The sequence below is a fragment of the Pagrus major genome, chromosome 23, assembly GCF_040436345.1.
Source record: "Pagrus major chromosome 23, Pma_NU_1.0".
Classification (NCBI taxonomy): Eukaryota; Metazoa; Chordata; class Actinopteri; order Spariformes; family Sparidae; genus Pagrus; species Pagrus major.
The window spans coordinates 5,854,285-5,873,850 of record NC_133237.1 but is presented as its reverse complement, the minus strand read 5'-3'; the positions used below and the strand labels follow the sequence as shown (position 1 = coordinate 5,873,850).

General features: G+C 41.1%; 2 protein-coding genes across 2 annotated transcripts; both read right to left on the bottom strand.

Annotated features, from left to right (window-relative positions):
- Positions 1-147: 147 nt before the first annotated feature.
- ddx47 (DEAD (Asp-Glu-Ala-Asp) box polypeptide 47) lies at positions 148-5,814 on the bottom strand. Its single transcript, XM_073494494.1, has 12 exons — positions 5,653-5,814; positions 5,339-5,432; positions 4,113-4,301; positions 3,957-4,028; positions 3,628-3,746; positions 3,378-3,449; positions 3,162-3,278; positions 2,889-3,035; positions 1,732-1,869; positions 1,572-1,642; positions 1,279-1,408; positions 148-528 (listed from the first exon to the last, which is right to left on the bottom strand). Exons 1-12 carry the CDS (start codon positions 5,779-5,781, stop codon positions 337-339), a joined length of 1,470 nt encoding a protein of 489 aa, XP_073350595.1. The 5' UTR covers positions 5,782-5,814; the 3' UTR covers positions 148-336.
- Positions 5,815-7,059: 1,245 nt separating this feature from the next.
- Positions 7,060-13,075, bottom strand: LOC141020185 (WW domain-binding protein 11-like). The gene is made up of 12 exons (XM_073495254.1): positions 12,904-13,075; positions 12,261-12,347; positions 12,102-12,133; positions 11,912-12,005; positions 11,444-11,640; positions 11,159-11,292; positions 10,875-11,041; positions 10,516-10,752; positions 10,087-10,212; positions 9,709-9,990; positions 9,393-9,578; positions 7,060-8,234 (listed from the first exon to the last, which is right to left on the bottom strand). Exons 2-12 carry the CDS (start codon positions 12,322-12,324, stop codon positions 7,540-7,542), a joined length of 2,214 nt encoding a protein of 737 aa, XP_073351355.1. The 5' UTR covers positions 12,325-12,347; positions 12,904-13,075; the 3' UTR covers positions 7,060-7,539.
- Positions 13,076-19,566: the final 6,491 nt, after the last annotated feature.

Sequence of the window (19,566 nt, the reverse complement as noted above, 5' to 3'; positions counted from 1 at the left end):
TAAAAATAAAACATAAGAAAATTATGTAGATTTGTAGCTTTTCTACATTTAAATGCTGTAGACTGAAACACCGCCCCCTTGTGTCTGAAAGCAGCAACAGCACCATTTTACCCTCAACACTCACATCGGCCTCCCACAAACACAGGCTTTTGGTTTTACTGAGGCGTTTTTATTACAAATGGAAAACTCTCATACAAGAACAAGAAAAAGCATGTTTTCTATAATTAATTAGTTTGCTTCCATACTAAATACAGGAAAGCATGCTCAAGTTGGACATGAAAAACAAGAGAGGCATCATATGTTGTGGGTATGTACAGTCTGTTCGTGTCAGAGGCTTCAGCGTCTTCCCCTCCACGCTGCTCCACCCCGCTTCTTCATCCCTCCTCGTCCTCCACCTCCTCCTCCACCTCCTCCTCCTCCTGGTCCTCCCTTCACTTTCTTCCTCACTCCGCTTGCTTGTTCTGTGTCATCCTCGTCTCCGTCTCCTCCTTTGGGCCGTTTCCTTTTCTCACCCTGCTCCTTCATTTCCTGAGGAAGACAAGACATTTTGAACAATTTAATGTTAATTGGGTTTTTTTTTTTTCAGTAAACAATACAGATATGACATCTATTCTTTCTTTAAAACCGGAAAGCAGCTACAAGGAACTTGCCCCTGTGATAATAGTAATTTTGTTAAAAGGTTAAGTAATCAGCATTCCCCAATAATGTAATGTCTTCATAATAATAGGCCAACAGCAAAATATAGCTTGGAAGTAAGGCCAACATAAAATACTACGTTATAAGCCAGTTGTACAGAAGTATCAGCTGAAACACCACCAGACTACAGAGCAGCTGTAAAAGTTTATATTATCGGAATCTGACCAAAAGTCAGTCTTCTTGGTGATGGTCTCGTTCGCTTGTGAAGATCATATAGAGACATCAGTATCAAATTGAGACTGTTTCGTAACCAGCTAAAAGGTCCTTAAAGTACGTTTGAGCTGACGATACCTAATTCAATCGTTTTCATTACTTTTAGCTACCTATTTAAACTGTTTGTCTATTACTTTAAGCTAGCAATTTTAGCCATTTATTTATTACTATTAGCTAACTGTTTAGACTTTTCTGCTCACTTGCAAACTAGTTTTCCATAACTCTCAATCAAAACATGTGTTATTCATTTGTTACGTCTGTCAATATGTCCTTTCAGTCTTTTTCTATGAATGAAGATTCAATTTGTCTTTTGAGAGGATATTCCAGTTATTTGGACAGAAAAGTGTTCGTACAGTATAGATGACTTACCAGCCGGGCATATCTCTGGGCCTCGCTCACCCTCTCCACCAACATCATCACTTCGTCTTCCTGGGTCGGGAAGGCAGGAAGTTTCTTTCCAATCAGAGTTTCGATTCGCTGGAAAAGCTCCACATCATATCTGAGATAACAGAATGTGTCAGTTTACTGAAGTCAACTCATTGTCACTTATTTATGTCATAAAAGGTGGCAGACAAGCACAATATGTTTAACATTAATAATAAAGTCAGAATCATTTTTAAAAAAAAGTGATCCAATCAAGACATCAGAGAGGAAGTTCTTACTGAGTGACAAAAGTGATGGATTTCCCCGACCGTCCTGCTCTGGCTGTTCGTCCGACTCTGTGGATGTAGTCCTATGAGGGCAGACAGATCCAAAGATAAATTTAAGTCAAATCAAACAATCATCAAATACCTGGGAATGTGAACGTCAGCACTGAGGTACCTTGGAGTGAGTGGGGATGTCGTAGTTGATGACGCAGTCGACATGAGGAATGTCCAGTCCTCTGGAAGCCACATCGGTTGCCAGCAGCACCGATCGAGACTTGGACTTGAATTTGTTCAGCGCTCCAAGACGTTTGTTCTGAATGACGCAGGGAGGAGGATCCAGAGTGAATAACAAGACAGCAAAACAGACACTGCACAGTTGTTTGCACTAATGGGAACACTTCCTAAAAAGCTTCATTCAGTATGTGAGTGTATGTATTTACAGTATATAATAACATCACATTAATTACGTAGTAATGATAATAACAGTAAATTAAGAAAAAAATGCAGAGTAGTTTAGCTGTACTAGTGTGTCCACAGCACTTTTATCTTTTATTTATTAGAAAAGGGATGAATAAAAGACTTGGTTATGCTCATCAGTGAAGAAATGAAAGCAGTGAAAACTGAAGATGGAAAGATCTCTAATGAGGTAGATATTATAAATGCAAGCTCACAACTGCTTCAAACATAAGATCACAACATGACAGACATTAACTGACATGAGTTGTTAATGTTTATAAGTTACACAAAGGACATCTTTTGGCACCCTAAATACCAAACTTTGTGTTAAGATTGCACCAAAGAATGCTGTTGCAGACAGTGCAGTGATGTAGGGCGGCAACTAATGACTTTCATTGCACATTGTGCTTGCACAAATGCTTGTCACTACTTCCCGAAGTGCACAGTGAAATCTTATAATGGCTTAAAAGGTGTGATCAACAACACAAGAACCAAAGATATTCAGTTTACGAGACAATAAGTAGAACTTGAAGCTGAAAGCAGCACATTTAGTCATTTTTGCTTCAAAAAAATATAAAAATAACTTAATTTTCTGTCGTTTCATTAGTCCATTAATCGTTACAACTCTGGAACACTTTGTTTTGTGATTTTTACTGTAAACTGCAGAAAATGCAGTGGACAGCTCTGCATAATGTTGCACTACAACAACAGGCCTTGTGAATGATGGTGTCTGTCAGTAGAAAAGACCAGAATCTGTTTTATCAAAAATGTGTTAACAGAGAAAAACAAAGCAGAGCTGAGTGGACAAGTGTTCGCAATTCTTAGAGCCAAGTGATTCCAGGGAGTGTGTTCGTGTGTGTTCCACTGAGGCTCTACCTGACTCAGCTGGCCATGAAGTGGGATAGCAGTGATACCAAGGTTCCTTAACAACAGCGCCACCCGCTGGGCATTGTTACACGTGCTGCAGAAAATTATAAATGAGTTGCCGGCCAGCTCGTTCAGGATGGAGACCAGGTAACAGTCCTGCCGGAAACAGGCACAGACACAACCTTAAATATGCTTTATAGAAATATCAGCATCATTTATATGCAGGATTTGTTTCCAGACATTTAAATATGAAAAGAGACTGTGCATTTCTGTGTGATCTACCTTGTACTTTGATGGTATAAAGACATAATATTGCTGCAATTTGTCTACTGTAGAGTATTTGGTGGATACCGCACACTTCACAGGATCTTTCAGAGCTGCCCGCTGGAGTTTCTGGACCTGTAAAACAAATCAGAGACTGTCAGTACTCTTCTGTCACCTGGTGTACCTGCAGCACCAGCAGCCAGTAACACAGAACAAAGCAGAACTATTGTCTACCTTTTTGGTCATGGTGGCAGAGAACAAGAAGGTGCGCCTCTCTCTGGGAATGACCTTCAAGATTTTATCCACCTGGAAAGACAAGTTTCATTATTTTTTATTGAAATGTAAAAATTAAGGAATGTTTCCACTTAAGTGATTGTTTTTCTACCTATTCAATAGAGAGAAATAAAACAAAATGAAGCTAAATATAGTGGGAACATGTTGCACTGAATGAAAGCAATGAAATCAAGAGTTTCTAACTACCTACCTCAGTCTCAAAGTCCATGTTGAGGATTCTGTCTGCTTCATCCATGACCAGGAACTTCAGAGCTCGAAGGGAGAAGCCCTTTGTGTTCTCCATGTGGTCTATCAACCGACCAGGTGTGGCTGTAAACATATTACATTTACTTTATCACATTGATGCCAAAATTATTATCTTTTCAAACTGTTGCATATTGAAACGACTGGAAGTCTTCATAGACATTAAAAGGTCCCATCTTGTAAATTAGATTTCCATGTCTTCTTAGATTATAACGCAGGTCTAGGTGCTACATAAATACTGTGAAATATTCATTATAGTTTCAATTATTGCCTTACCAATAACAATGTGTGGTTTTTTAGCCAACACCAAAGACTGGGACATCATATCGATTCCTCCGACGATGACAGCTGCAACAGAAATGAGACAAGTTTCAGGTACAGAACCGAAGAATGCCTTCTGGATCTATGTAAACCAGTTAATTGGACACGTACCGCACTTAACACCAATGCTGGAGCCCAGGGCCTCAAACTGCTCAGCGATCTGAAATGCCAACTCCCTGGTGGGGGTGAGGACGAGGGTGTGAAGCCTCTGGGGTGAGGCCAGCAGTGACTGGAGGATGGGCAGAGCAAAGGCCCCCGTCTTTCCTGAACCAGTCTCTGCCAGGCCGATAACATCCTTTCCTGTAGTTCAAGAAGAAGGCACAAACAGAAGTTAATGAAGTCATGTGTACAGAGCGCAGGACGAAAAGTAACACATATACTCCAGTTCTGTACTATAATTTGAAGTTATTAGCTCACTCAACTTGAGAATTTCCATTTTATTTAACTTTTTCAATTCTACCTCAAAAAGTTTCAGACAGATATACAGAAGAGCTGCATTGAATAATTAATCAATTAGTTGCCAACTATTTGATATTTGATTATTTGATTAATCAGTTTGAATCATACTTCTCTGATTCCCAATTGCGAAATGTTAATATTTTCTCGTTTCGTTACTCCTCTAAACTGAATATCTTTTGGTTGTGAGACAAGACATTTGAGGACATCGTCTAGGGCTTTGTTAAACACTGATGGAATTTTTTTTTTTAGCCTTTTCTGACATTTTACAGACCAAACAGCTGATCAAATAATCGCGAAAGTAACCGACAGATTAACTGTCGACGAAAATAATTGTTAGTTGCAGCCCTAATTTTTATTCACCCATTTATTCAGCAGATATAGCAAAGGGTTCGTTTGCCGATTAAGACTTTAATGCCACAAAAAACACAGATTGTGAAAAACACAAAAACATCCTGCACACTGTCCATCACAAACACCTACGAACATGTAAAATATGATGCAGTGTCATGCAGTAAAATAAACAAACTATCATAGGTAGAACTGTCTCCACTGCACCCAGCTACAACATTGAAATGCAGTTTAAATGTTTAATGCATCGGTGATATCAATATAAAAATGTAATGTATTGATGCAGTGCTGACAGGGCTAAGACTGCTGCATAATGACATCAGGCACATGTAGCTGATAATTGTGTTGTTATGTGAGTGTGTTTACTCATGTAACGTTTTGCATGCAGGACTAATGGAGTACTTGTACACTGTGTTACAGGTATTCTAGGCACCTTTGATAGGCTGCACAGAAAACACGGTGACATCAGCAGCAGCCCTCTCTGAAAGACTAAGCTGACAGAAACATGTCACTGTCACCAGATCACTCACCTTGCAGGGCTACAGGTATAGCTTCTACCTGAATCTTTGTTGGACTCTTCCATCCCAGCTGGTCACAAGCCTCACAGAGAACCTCAGTGACACCCTGTGAACGGCACAGACACCGGGTAAAGACCTTTGTCAGCTGCTGATAATGTTTTGATACCAAGTTACAACAGTTATTTCACGATAGCCAGACTGGAGGTATATTTCATACTATAAACACACAGGTGTAACTAGCTTAGTTTAGCTAGCTCAAACTGCTACGCTGCTGCTTGTTGACGTTGCTAAAATGGCGTCTCCTCTTCACTGTGAGTTAAACCTACCAGGTCCTTGAAGCTCTTCACTGTCTCATCGACTTCACCGCCATTAGACGGACTATTATCATCATCACTACTCGAACCGTCGAGTGTTTCATCTGTGTTTGGCTTCACGTTTTCCTCAACGTCCGCCATGCTTTTCGCCCCAACGTGTCGTCAGGTCCCCAATGCGCAAATGCGGAAACAGTTTCGTGCCGCAATGGATGGTGGGAATTGTTGTTTTTAGTACGCCCTTGTTTGTCAGCACGCATAGACAATATGAACTTACACCACACGAGGTATAGTGCACCACCGAAATCTTATTAAACTTACCCCACCCCTTAAAAATAGATACTATTTAAAATATATATAATATTAGATTAGATAGGCTATTAAAGTTAATTTGAGGCAAAAATATAAAGTATCCTGGAATACATTGTTATACTATGTATATATTTGTTTTACGTATATAATTATTTTGTGTATATGATTAATTTGTGTATATGTATATAATTATTTTGTATACATGTATGTGATTTTTTTGTGATGTCCATACTGTTGTAATGGTGTGTTCACAGAAATCAATCAGACAGCTGCAGCCACAGTCCTCTCTAAAACATAGAAAGTGGAGCACATTACACTGGCCCTTAAATCACTGCACTGACTTCTTGTGTGTCAAAGGATATATTTTAAAATCCTAATACTTTTCTTCAAGCACTGAATCAACTTGTTCCTAAATACATCTCTGATTTACTTCACCATAACAAGCAATCCAGACGGCTCAGGTCATCTGGGACAGATTCACTCAGTGTTCCTAAGTAAGGTGAAGTAGCTTTTAGTTTCTATGCTCCTCACAAGTGGAACAAGCTCTCTGAATACCTGAGGTCTGTTAGCTCCTTCAAGTCAGTGCTTAAAATATTACTGTATACTGCAGCTTTCCAATAATAGTCAGTATTTTTCTGATTGTCGGAATCAGTGTTTTTATGTTTTTTTTAATCTGATTTCTAATTAAATTAATTAAAAAAATGCTATGTTAGCTCTGATGCAGCCTGCAATCTGCAAAGTAACTAGTAACTAAAGTTATCAAATAAATGTAGTGTAGTAAAAGTGCATTTTTTTTCTCCAAAATGGAGTGAAATTATACAGAAAATGGAAATACTCTAGTTCAAGTACCTCAAAATTTAACTTAAGTACAGTGCTTGAGTACATGTACTTACATTTCATCACTGAATAAATCAAATACCTAACTAATTTTAAATCTCTAACTTTTTATTTGCTTGTTTTTGGTTGTTTTTGACTAAGTCTTTTAATTGCAATTTTAATGTCTTTCTCTGTAACACGTAAAGAACTTTGAACTGCCTTGTGCCTGATAGGTACTATATAAATAACCTTGCCTATATTTTCTCCTTAATCACATCACACTGAAACATGAGGTGAAAACAAGTTCATGACGCGTTTATTATGCTGCAGAAAACTTTCAGACATGTATTTTGTCAGTGGTTAACAAACATTCTCCACCTCAAATTTTTATGTCGTACATGTTTAGCAGGTCACCAATAAAATAGTCAGTCATAAAATCATACCAAAAAAATCACAAATAGCTGGCCAGAGAAAAAAAAGACGAACAAAATGGAGACAAAGAGCACTTGGCTTTTTTTCAGTGCAGAGAATAGTGTTCTTTAGCAACCAATCAATTTTTTTCCAATTACATAGAATCAGATTTCTCACGTACATCAAATTCACATTCTCTTCGATACGACAAATAAAAGTACAGATCAAATGAAGAAGAGTTTGATGAGAACGTAGCAGTTTTTCCTTTGTTACTGAAGACAAACTGGTTTTGCTGACAACCTTGAAGACAGCTACCTCTATAACTCTGCACAAAAAAAAAGTGCCCCACTGCCCTCTCGAGTCTCAGAGGAGTCCCTCCATCTCCCTCATAAAGGCTTCATACACCTGGTCCTTAGTCTTCATGTTGGACTGAGACACTGCACCCATCTGGACTGGGTTGACCAATCCCATTTGAGCAGCTACCGCCTGCTGTTTCTGCCCCTGTCCACCACCCATACCTTCATCACCCCTCCTTCCTCCAACACCACCCACTCCTTTCTCCAGAGGCCCAGGTGCTGCCCCGGGCATTGCTCCGCTCTTGTCTCTACGCACCCTCAGTGCTGTGGGCACAAAGCGGGTGACCTCCGCCTTCGGATTGATAATCTGAGGTTTGGCAGAGATGGTGGCCCCACCAGAACCGGCACCTGCTGCCAGGCCGCCTCCAGCTGCTGCGACGGAGGTGATGTTTGCTCGCTTTTCGATGGTGGCTGTGTGGTGATGGCCTGGTGGGTTGTTGCCAGCATTCGGGCCTGTGGCGGCGGCAGCTGTCCCTGGAGGAGGTGGCATCTGCATGACACCAGGTCTCATGGGCATGGGCATGGCCGGAGGAGGCATGTTGCCCTGTGGACCATCCTGGTTGGATCCTGCGCCTTTTTGTCGCTGGACAATGTTGGGAGGAGCACTGAGCACATTGGAGTTGAGAGGTGGAGGAAAGAGGGAGAGTGGTGGGGCGAGTGGACGCGGGGGCCCTCCAGCTCTTGGGGGAGGAGGTGGGATACCTGTGAAAAGACACGAGACAGAAGCATATTGATGAGAAATTTATGAGACATTCATCTTTTGCTCCATAGTTTTGAAATATACAGTAGGTTTACACACACGTTTACACACACATAATGATGTGTACGGCCTTGTCAGCACATTTTTAAAACATAGCTTTTCTTATGCATTTTACCCTTTCAAAGACACGTTAACAGTGTTTTTAAGTCACTGAAAATGGGCATTTGGAAAACTCCTCCCAGGGTGAAGACATTCAGAAACGATTTTCAGCGGTTACGTTTGGATGGTGGAAAAGACTTTTTGGAAACGATGACAGACTTCTTATCATTTTATGTAGCATCACTGGCATATGTAAAATAGGTGAAATAGTATTGGTCTATATTTGAGTTTGTACATTGATGGAATGGATGTTATATTGTCTTCATTTAGAAATACACTGTTGAACATTGAAAACACAATGATGGAAAAGACAAAAACGGACAAAAGGACAAAAATGGCCGCTGACAATGTGTTACTAAAAACAGCATTATCGAGGAGGATTCTGTGAAACGCAGTCACGTTTCACCACCTCATCATTTTTGTCCTGTTTTGAGGAAAAATGACCTGTTGCCTAGGTACCAGCCCTGGTACCATTAATATGTACTACAGAAACTAAATGTAAAAGTAAGCAAGTAAGTAAAGAGTAAGTAAAAGTAGAAATTTTAGTATTTTCTGCAATTAAGCGACCACCCACCGAGCATACAATCTGCTGCTCCCTGTTTACACCAGCACGTGCATGCCCAGTGTACATGAATGGTCATGCGATATGTGTTTTCAGGTGTGTTAGTATAGATAGAGATTATTTCTGATATGGTGCGAAAACACACACCTAGACAGAGATCGTTTTTCTACTTTAAAACCTTGTTTTCAAAAATACCCGTGTATATGTGAACCGGGCCTCAAAGTCTATATTTACTGCCTTAGTTTGGTTTCACTGAAGCTGAGCAGAAATGGCATCTAAAATAAATACACATTTTTGGACATGCTGTTTGAACAAGATTTATGTCATATTTGCTCTGCATGTGCTCATGCATGGACAAGAATATAAGCAGTTTAAAACTAACACAGTTTAGGTTCTGATTTTATGTGCTACATATATGTGGATGCACACACATGCCTACCTGGTGGTGCTGGGGGTGGTAGTCTGGGAGGGGGTCCTCGTGGTGGGGGGCCTGGTGGGAGGCCTGGAGGAGGGCCTGGTGGAGGACCTGGGGGTCGACCCGGTGGAGGTCCAGGAGGCAGAAGACGAGGCATTGGACCCCTCATGCCTCCAGGCATACCAGGAGGCCTCAAGAATGGAGGAGCACCTGAACATAAAATAATATAACATCTAAATGATGCATAGTGTCATATGAATAATGAACACATCCTGTAAACAACACATCCAGGGATTTATTCTAGTATCAAGATTTGGAGCATACTATTCCATTAACTAACCTGGTGGTGGGCCGGGAGGTGGGCCTGAGGGTGGTCCAGGAGGCCTCATTGGAGGAGCTGGGGGTGGACCCAGAGGTGGAGGCCCAGCCATCGGTGGGCCTTGCAAGTGTGGAGGCCCTTGCTGTCCCACTGGCCCGGCAGGGGGTGGCAGACGCTGATTTGGTATAAGGTGGGGCTGGTTGTCCCCCGGTGGCCCCCTGTCCTCGATGTCTGAGTTGTCTGATTCATCTGTGTATTCCTCCTCTACCTCTTCTTCTTCCTCCTCTTCAGGAACAGACTGACCTGTAAATTAAAAAAACAGACCATGTCATCAGAAATAGAAATGAAGGTGTACTAGCTTAATAAGTATGTAGCAAAGACACTGGTGTACTACAGTACCTGCCATCCTTAACATCATGGCCTGCAGGGGGGTAATGGCCTTGGTCCTCTTCACCAGCCTCTTTTTCTTGCGCTTTCCTTCACGCGGTGCTTCTGGAGTCATGTCGGCAAAACGTACACTGCGACCTAAAGACGTTACACATTATGAAACAGTCATCAAAAGAACATATTGGTGTAAGAACGTATATTTTAATGTGTATACATTTTCATTGTGCATCTTAGAGTGCCTCCACATAACCCAGAAAATATCTCATGTATCAACTTTGATGCTTTTTCCCAAAAAGCATAATTCTCTGTAATAACCCAAAAACACTTTTAAAATACCTAAATATGTAACGTTTATGTAAATAAAATCAAGAAGATCAGAAACCAATAGTACATCAATTTAATACAATTTTAAAAAATTTGCTTAGGCACTGAAACACTCACCTGCATGCCTGTCACTTCTGTCTCTATCCTCATCTCTGTCCCTCTCGTCATCCTGCCTGTCAACACTCATTCTCTGGTCACCATCTATGCCTTCATCTCTCTCTTCTTCACTGTCCTCCTCAGAGTCGCTTTCGTCATCATCCACATCATCCCGATCTCTGTCACTATCACTGCCGCTGTCCCGATCTCTTCCCAAGTCCATGGCGGTGTCCTTTTCCAGACCAGGAATGGAAGGCTCTGTTCAGGGAAAAACGAGTCAGGGTAACAAGCAGAAAGGTGAGCAGCAATGCAATCCTGAAATCAAGGTCCTACTATCATCATATGGAAAATCAGCATTCAGGGAACAGTTTGTGCATCACCTGCATCTGTGCCGTAAGCTCGTCGAGAAGGAATGCCATATAGTGCCAGGACCTGTGGAGGTGGGGGTCCAGGTGGGGGCCCAGGAGGCTTCTTCCCTGGAGGTAAACGTGGCACACCTGGCACTGTTGCCAAAACCGGTCCAGAGGATGCTGACAGAGGTCCTTTACTGAGTGATATATAAGAACAGAATTACCTCTGAGGCAAAGTGATTCTCAGCAGCATCATTTATTGAGTTTACCTGCTGAAACATTGAACACAGGACATTTAACAGGATAATACCTACCCAAATGAGGTGCTCTTCTTTAGTATGGAGGGAGGCTGAGCCCCTGGTAGTGGGATGTCCTGGATGTGGATGTTGGAGGGGGCGTGAGGCATATCTGGTAAAGGGATGCTGTCAACCTCCACTGACTCTGCATTCTGAAAAAGAAGACATAACAGACATGAAAGTAAATCAAGAGTTACCACAAAGCAATAACATTCTCTGACTAAAATATAACTTTATAAAAATCTGTAACATGAAATACAAAGACATACATATGCATCCAAACCAATGTACACACAAACACACCTTGACTGAGTCAAAATAGAGAGCCAGCTGCCCTCGTTTGGTCTCATAGTCCAATTCCAGTTTACGTAGCTCCTTGTAGGTGTCGGGGTTCTCTCTCTCGTACAGGCGAACGATACGCTCAAACGTCTCACGTAGCTTCTTCCTCTTGTCCCGCAACACTTTCTCATTCAGCAGGGGCTGCTGGACTGGGTTAAACTCTGTTGAGGGTGTTACAGAAAAGCTTTAGTTTCAAGAAAAGGCTTGAAAAAAATGAAATTTAGAAAATGATTTTAAAAAATTGCAAGTGATGATTAAAATAGCTCCAAATGCCTTAAATGTTGAGAAAATATTAACCTCATTCAAACATAAGAACTTTATCTAATTTTGCAGTAGCATAACTAAAGAATAGTAAAGTCGTGTACAGCCACAGACCCATTTTTAACTGCACAAAAGCATTTCAAAAGTAGTATAGACACTCAGCCCCCTCACCCATCTCATCCAGCTTCTCCATGTCTCTGATGATCTGTCTGGGGTCCTTCATCTTCAGCACCGCCGCCCTCACCATCATTCTCTGCTTCTTGTTCTAGCAGAAGCATTGACAAAGGAAAGTGTGATTAACAAAATAAAATTTCCGTTGTATTGAAGAAGATGAAGCACAGTGTTACAAGACCATTAGTACCTTTTTTAACTCCCTTTTCCTGGCCTCCTTTCCTGCGGGGAAGGAAGAAAACAATAACATATTGGTTATCATTGTGATAACAGTAGAGTGCTACTACTAAGTGCTCTGCAGCAGGTGGGTGTCACAGGACCCAGCAGCTTGGTTGTGGTCTATACTTACTGGCCTGGTCGGTGGGGTTCATAAACTTCCCACTCTTGGTGGAGGAGGTCGAACGTCGCCCCATTGTGCTGGTGCTTCTCCTTCACCCTGGAGAGTATTAAAATCCCACAAATGATGACAACTGAAATAAAACCATCCATGCAAAGTTTCACCATATATTTTCAAATCACAATCAATTCTACGGTAGCTTGAGAGGACAGCCCGTCCCATTTATTTAAATACACTAGTGATAACAATAGTCGTTAATGGTTGAAAGATAAAATAGACAGCTGTGGCAGGCATAAGACGATTTAGATGAACAAACAGTGCACGCCTTGTTGAGTATGACGGCTAGCAGTAACTACCGTACTGTTGGCTAACAAGTTAGCATAATGTTGACAATCAACGCAAAAAAAAACAAACAAGTTATACCAATGAAACATCGCTTTGTGTTAGATACACCGTAACCCAAAACGGAAAATATTTAAGGTGGCCCGAAAAAAACAACAAAGACGGTATGATTCCACGTGATACATGTCTAAATCTCATGCAGTCATGCAGCATTTTACTTGAGAGTTAGCTAGCAGGCTAGTTAGCTTGCACTTGTAGCTAGGGCCGCGTTAGCATCTGCGTTAGCAGCGCAGCAGGTAAAACTAGAAAGTACCTTTTATTCAAGTAAAACTAGCAGAGCGGAACGCCCTACAGTCGCACCTCTGGGTACCAAAACAGAAGGAAAACGTGTAGTTTATACTCTGAGAGAGAAATCAATCCAGGTCTGAATGAACGATTGCATTAGCCGGTCGCCATGTTTACTGCCGCGAGCGACCAAAGCGGATGTGGCTCATTTGACGTCATCAAAAGAAGCCAGGCCACTAGCTAGTGAATTTTAACTTTTTCAGAGAGCACAAATAAAAACAATGTTGGTGTTTCCGATCCTCACTGATTGTGTGTGTATATAACTGATTACTGTGTAATATGTTGTATTTATGATAATTATATTGCTAACTTGATACTCGCGAGGTGCTTCTGCCCTCTAGGGGTCAAATTGGGAAACTACAATCGCACTTCACGACCTCCCACAAGGAAAAGTCCAAACTGTGAAAACAAATAATCAGTTCAAATCAGACCTACTACCTTTCATGGACACTGATGAAATATGGCTGACCTGAGGGACACTCAGTGATTTCAGTCACAGCACAAGTAGGATTACAATCATCATTTTAAGGAATCAAACCAAATAACGTTTAGAAACCTTTGAAAACAACTTCATCCTTCAACTAACAGAGGCTCTATGTAACCATTTTACATGTATTAATCACTTTTTAAACGGAATTTTCCAGACTTAATAGGAGAATTGTGTGACATCAGGTGCAGAGATTTGAAGTTAGGTTTTGCTATTGGAGCAAATTTGAATTTGACACTTTTGTGTAACCAGAATAAAAATTCTTTGCCAAAATTAAACACAAATGTTAAGAATGTGACATTATCTTTCATTTATCTTAAAGGCAGTGATGAGATGGAGACCTGTGTCTGAAAACTGTAAACTTCTCTGAGGACTGAAAATTAAACATTCAACGCAGCGCGTTGCGATTTATTGACCCCAAGATATGTAACAGTGTCTCACGGAAATATTACAAACCCAAGTCACGATACAGTTATTCACTGATAATATATCACCCGTATTAAGATTGAGAGAAAGCCCAGAAGCCTCTGTGAAACACTGGATAGTGCTGAGTGTTTAATGAACAAAACTACATATAAACAGCTCTGATGAAGATTAAAAATTGTATATTGTGGGAAATCTTGACTTTGTGTGTGTGTGTGTGTGTGTGTGTGTGTGTGTGTGTGTGTGTGTGTGGCTCCATTAATTAAATTACACACAGATGACTTTTTGCGCTCACTGGGATGTTAATGAAATAATGTCCATAAAAGCTGAGAGTTGACGAGCCTCAGATATAGATTACGTAAAAAACAACTTTGTAATAAAGGAGTCTGAAATGTTGTTGCTGTGTCAAAATAAAAGCCTTCACATGTAGTCCTCTCATAAGGAGCTGTTTCTATCAGGACTGAAACCAAACTTCTATCAGACAACATGAGAGAGGACACAGTCACAGCTGGACATTTCTTCATGGTTAAATGTTGACTTCATCTTTTGCAGGTTGATTGGATGAAAGTTTAAATCCAGAGGTGAGATGTGGCTGTGAAACAAACGCGCACAAAATGGCCGTGCAGGATTCCATGGTTGCTATGTTTTTCTCCAGGTGCATCATTTCTATCAGATCATCATTTAAAAACAAACAAAGCCTCAAATCGTCAACACAAGACATTTTACCCACTTCACTCTCAGTTTCTGTAAAGTTTTTGGTTTAACTGAAGATTTTTTCACTCTGGATAACAACGAACGACCCACTGAGACTGACAACAGACACACAACCGACTTCCAACATGGAAAATGTGAGACTTGAACACTTTGACAGTCTCCACCTACCGATTTTGGATGACCACTAAGGCCTCTACCTCCACCTCCATCCTTGGCTGAAAATCAGCACTCCTAAAGCCTCTGCCAGGAACCTGCAGCCACCAGCTCCACCTGCAGATTCTAGCAGATAAATGCAACTCCTCCACCAAAACCTCCATCTTAAGTGTCTTTTATCTTCTGCCTACAGCCTCTGCCAGTAACCTGTTGTTTCCTCCACCTACAGATGGTGAAAGACCACTGAGGCCTCAACCTCCACCTCCACCTGCACCATCAGCTTAAAAAACCTGCTGCCTCCACCTGTCAATTTGTGCCAACAAGAGCAACACGAGCCTCCACCTAAAGTCTCCACCAGTAACCTGCAGCCGCCACCTCCACCTGCAGATTGTGGCAGACAACTGCAGCCAAAACCTCCACCTAAAGTGTCTTCCATCTTCCATCTTCTGCCTACAGCCTCTGCCAGTAACCTGTTGTTTCCTCCACCTACAGAATCTGGAAGATAGATGAGGCCTCAACCTCCACCTCCACCTCCATCTGCGACTGAAAACCAACACTGCTGCCTCCATCAGTAGATTAGTGCTGACAGACACGAGCCTCTGCCAGGAATCTGCAGCCACCAGCTCCACCTGCAGATTCTACCAGACACACGCACCTCAAATGTCAACCTGCAAAGATTGTGGCAGTCACTGTCACCGCCTCTGTCCTCTGCCATCCTCTGCAGCCTGAACCTCCACCTACAACCACTGCCAGGAACAGAGAAGAGAAAACAGAACTCCTCTCAGAGGTCAATAAAATATCAGCCTATTCTGTTCTCAATGAATTCTTTCAATATAGTCCAGTTGAATACACTGATGTTTCATTTCATTATAACAAAGCTCGTCTATGTGAAAGCATGTAGTCGTATGCATCCTCATACAAGCCCCACAGGATATGTAGCCCCAGTTACACCTTTACACCTAAAGGTGCCGAAATGTCTTTGTTTGATTTGTGTTTTGTAAAGTGTTGTTGACAAGTGTGCAGATCTGTGAACTGTTGGAATAAAAGTGAACTAAACTGTACAAAGTGTGTTTTTAAATTATTAAGATCATTTAAAATGATAGTGACTCTATAGGCAACATATTTGTTTACATAATAATAATGCCAATAAATAAAATGAATACAAATATACATTTTTGACATTTTGTCTCATTAAAAAATAAAAGGTCAACTATTCAAGCATCAGAACTACCTTACATGATAAATTTAACAACATATTTGATATTTATAAATATTTATAAATGTTACAACATCTCTGATGGACTCATCCACTTCCATCTTCTGCCTTTCTGTTTCCTCCACCTACACCCTACAAGATTTACAACATCAGCAGTGGACAAAAAAAGTGTGAAGACCCAGAATATTTTCACATCTAACTCTGTGAATTAAGGATTTATTTCCATAAAGCCACAGCTGACTGTGGAAAGACAAATCATGATTGTGTTGGTGGGTTTTGAATGAAGTTTGAATGAAAGCTCATCTAAGTTCAGATCTTATACATCTATGGGGGGCTACTGGACTGTCGCCTCTCGCCAGTAAGAAATGGTATTACACTACAGGACAGGCAGGGCTAGCTGCTTAACATGCTAACTTCAGTAAATACCTCTGCAACACAATACAGATATGTCATCGACATAATGTCAACATTATTGTTTCTTTAATTTTAGTTCATTTTTGGAATGTTTTAAACTGAAATTCTGGTTATATCTTATACTGTGCACCGTCCCTTTAATGCGAATCACCTAAAATAATGTTGTTGATGGCAGACAACATTTTTTATGTAGCCTATTTGTTGTTAACAAAAGAATGACATTTTTATTAATGGACAAAAACAAAAACAGATGTGTTACACAACAATAGTAATAGCAGGCCTACATTATTTATTGTTTTACTATTCAAAATTGGAATTAAAACTGAGAATTTTAATATTCACAATATTAATGTGATCTCTAATCAGAGTTTGTCCCTGTCTGAGTAATGAACATCGCCATGCAGTCTGTTTGCTGAGCATGAATGGGGGACAAATTCAGAAATATGATCACACATCTCATTGACTGTACAGACTGTAATTACAGTTTCTGTCCACAAGGTGTCAGAGTATGCCTCAAATCCAGAGTGTGTGAGCGTGAGTGTGTGTGTGTGTGTGTGTGTGTGTAGGGGAGTAGAAACAAGTGAAATGCAAACCTTCAACATGTTCCACTATAAATAAATAAATCAATTTATATGTGAAAATCTACAACTTTTGATCAGATGACTTATTAGAAAGTGAGAACATGATACTTGTTGGTGAAGCCAAGAACAATACCAAGAGTTAATCTGATTCACACCTGATTCTAATCAACTGTATCACTTGGGATATTAATTAAATTAGAATAGGGACTCTTATTTAAAGTATTAGACACTAATACATAAAGAAATGCTGATTCAGAGTTACTTCATATATCAGTTAATATACGAATATATTAGCTGGATTCTTCTCACATAAAAGTTTATTTAAGGACTATATTTGCTCATTCGCACGCTGATGTAATGATTGTTTGTTCATTTGTTTTTGTTGAGAATCTATTTGAGTTGGGGCATGCTGAACCCTGGAGTGACGTCAAGGGTCAAGGTGCTACAGGGTGTTCTTCAGGGATGTCCCATCTCCTCAGAGCTTTTTATTTTGACAACCCCACTATGAATTAATGCTTATTAATAACACCACTGCAATGCAAGGAGAACATGATATTTACTCATTTGAACAACTCTGTGGAACAATAGAGTGATTACAATGAATGGGAAATCAATATTTGGGAATGACTGGTTGGAGAGAGACATCCTGTTTGTAACATATTGGATTATCTGGGTTTTTACAGAAAAGTATCAGTTAAATCGTTCGCTAAGAGAATATAGTAAGATATGTGAAGTATCAAAGCACTTCAATGTATTCAAATATTAAGTCTAGTTACTGCAGATTGTAATTTAATTGATATGTAATAACAACTGTTCTGAACTCTGAGGTGATTCATGATTATAACAGACAGTTACATATACAGTCCCTGAGTTGAAAACCTTTTCTATTGAGGATTAAGCATATTCCTAATTTAGTAAGTGGCCTGTTTCCCCAAAAGTTAAAGAAACTCGTTTTAGAATAATTCATAAGATGTATCCAGAGTTTCTTAAACAAAGGTTTAAATTTGAAGTGGACTCCTGTACCTTCTGTAATGACACTGAAGAAACATTGGAACATGTTTTTGTTTCGCCCGGTGTCCCGAAGATTTTAGTCAGATATAATAAATTGGTTATCACTAAAGGTGAACAACACTCCGTCCTCTGATCTCTTTCATATGGATCATCTGAACTCATTTGTTTCTGACATGATTAATATAATTTTACTTTGGATATCATATTCAGTGTATATTATATATTGTACTAATTGTACATTGCCTATATCCTCCAGGAGATATTGAATGTTTTGTTTGTTCCCAACTTTGCACTTAAAAAGAAAAACAAACCTACACATTGATTATTTATGTGTTAAGTGGGTGAACATATGGACACAGGGGGGATTGATTTGATATACATGAAGAGTTCATACAGAGCCTAGACACACACACACACACACACACACACACACACACACACACACACACACACACACACCGGTTGGAAATAAGGCTGCTGTTACAGACAGTAGCTGGTTGTGATCTTCATCACTCCTGATGAGGAACTCTCCTGATGTCGCTGTGTTGTGATGTCTACGGTGGCATCCGCGTGCAGACACCGGCTCCAGTGAAGCTCTGCGAGCTTTGACTTCCACGTTCATCTCCAAAGATTATCTGAATCATCGACCTCCGACACTGAAGGAATGACACCACTGCCGCGTCCTGAGAAGTCGACGAGTGTGTGTGTGTGTGTGTGTGTGTGAAACAAAACAATGACAACAAAGTTTACAGAACTTTATTAAAACATTAACACACAGCAGTTGTCATTTTATGGCGGTCATGTAACTTTGTGAGGGAGTTGTTAACCGTGGCACGGAGCTCATCTCGGTTGTATATCTGCCACATACTTCGTCTACCTCCGTGCGCCATTCTTCGGGATGGGACGTCGCTCCGCTCAGAGGGAGACGGCACGTTCTGAGTCCGGAAATTCTGGCTCGGGCAGCGCCGATTAGCTCAGTTGGTAGAGCTGGTGTCCCATGTTCAGAGGCTTTGTCCTCACTACGGCATCCCAGGGCTCGAGCTCCGGCCTGAGGCCCTCCGCCTCTCACTCTCCCTGTTTCCTGTCATCTCTCAAGTCGTACTGTCCATATTGTCAAGTGCATCGACCCCGTCCATTGGTCTGTGCGTTGCTTGCTCCATGTCGTTGTGGAGTGCCTCTGGTCTCCACAGGATCTGCTTCCTTTCGTTGTTGCCAGCTCCTCAGTAAGGAAAGTTGTTATTGGCTGTCCTAAAAGTTTCTAGAAATTGCTAAATGACTGTACTCGTTACTCTTCTCAACGAGCAGCGGGTGCTGCCGTGAGCCCCGTCTCCGTCTCAAAGCACTCACAGGCAGCCCAGTCCTCCCGCAGTAGTCCCTGCCTGCTGCACCCAGAGGAGATGTTCACCCCTCCGCGTCCAGAGTGCAAATGAATCGCGCATGCGCGAAGCCGCCGCTGACTGGATCCCGCCCTAGCTGAAAGCTTTCTGTGGCTCGTGCGTAAAAGTAGCTGCTGCTGATCCATACAAAGGTACTTTTAGATTTTCGGTTAGGAATTCCGGTGTCTCACCGGGGAGCGAGGCGCAGTGGGAGTAGTTCATGTGTGCAGCCACAGGTAGCCTGCAGTACACTTGA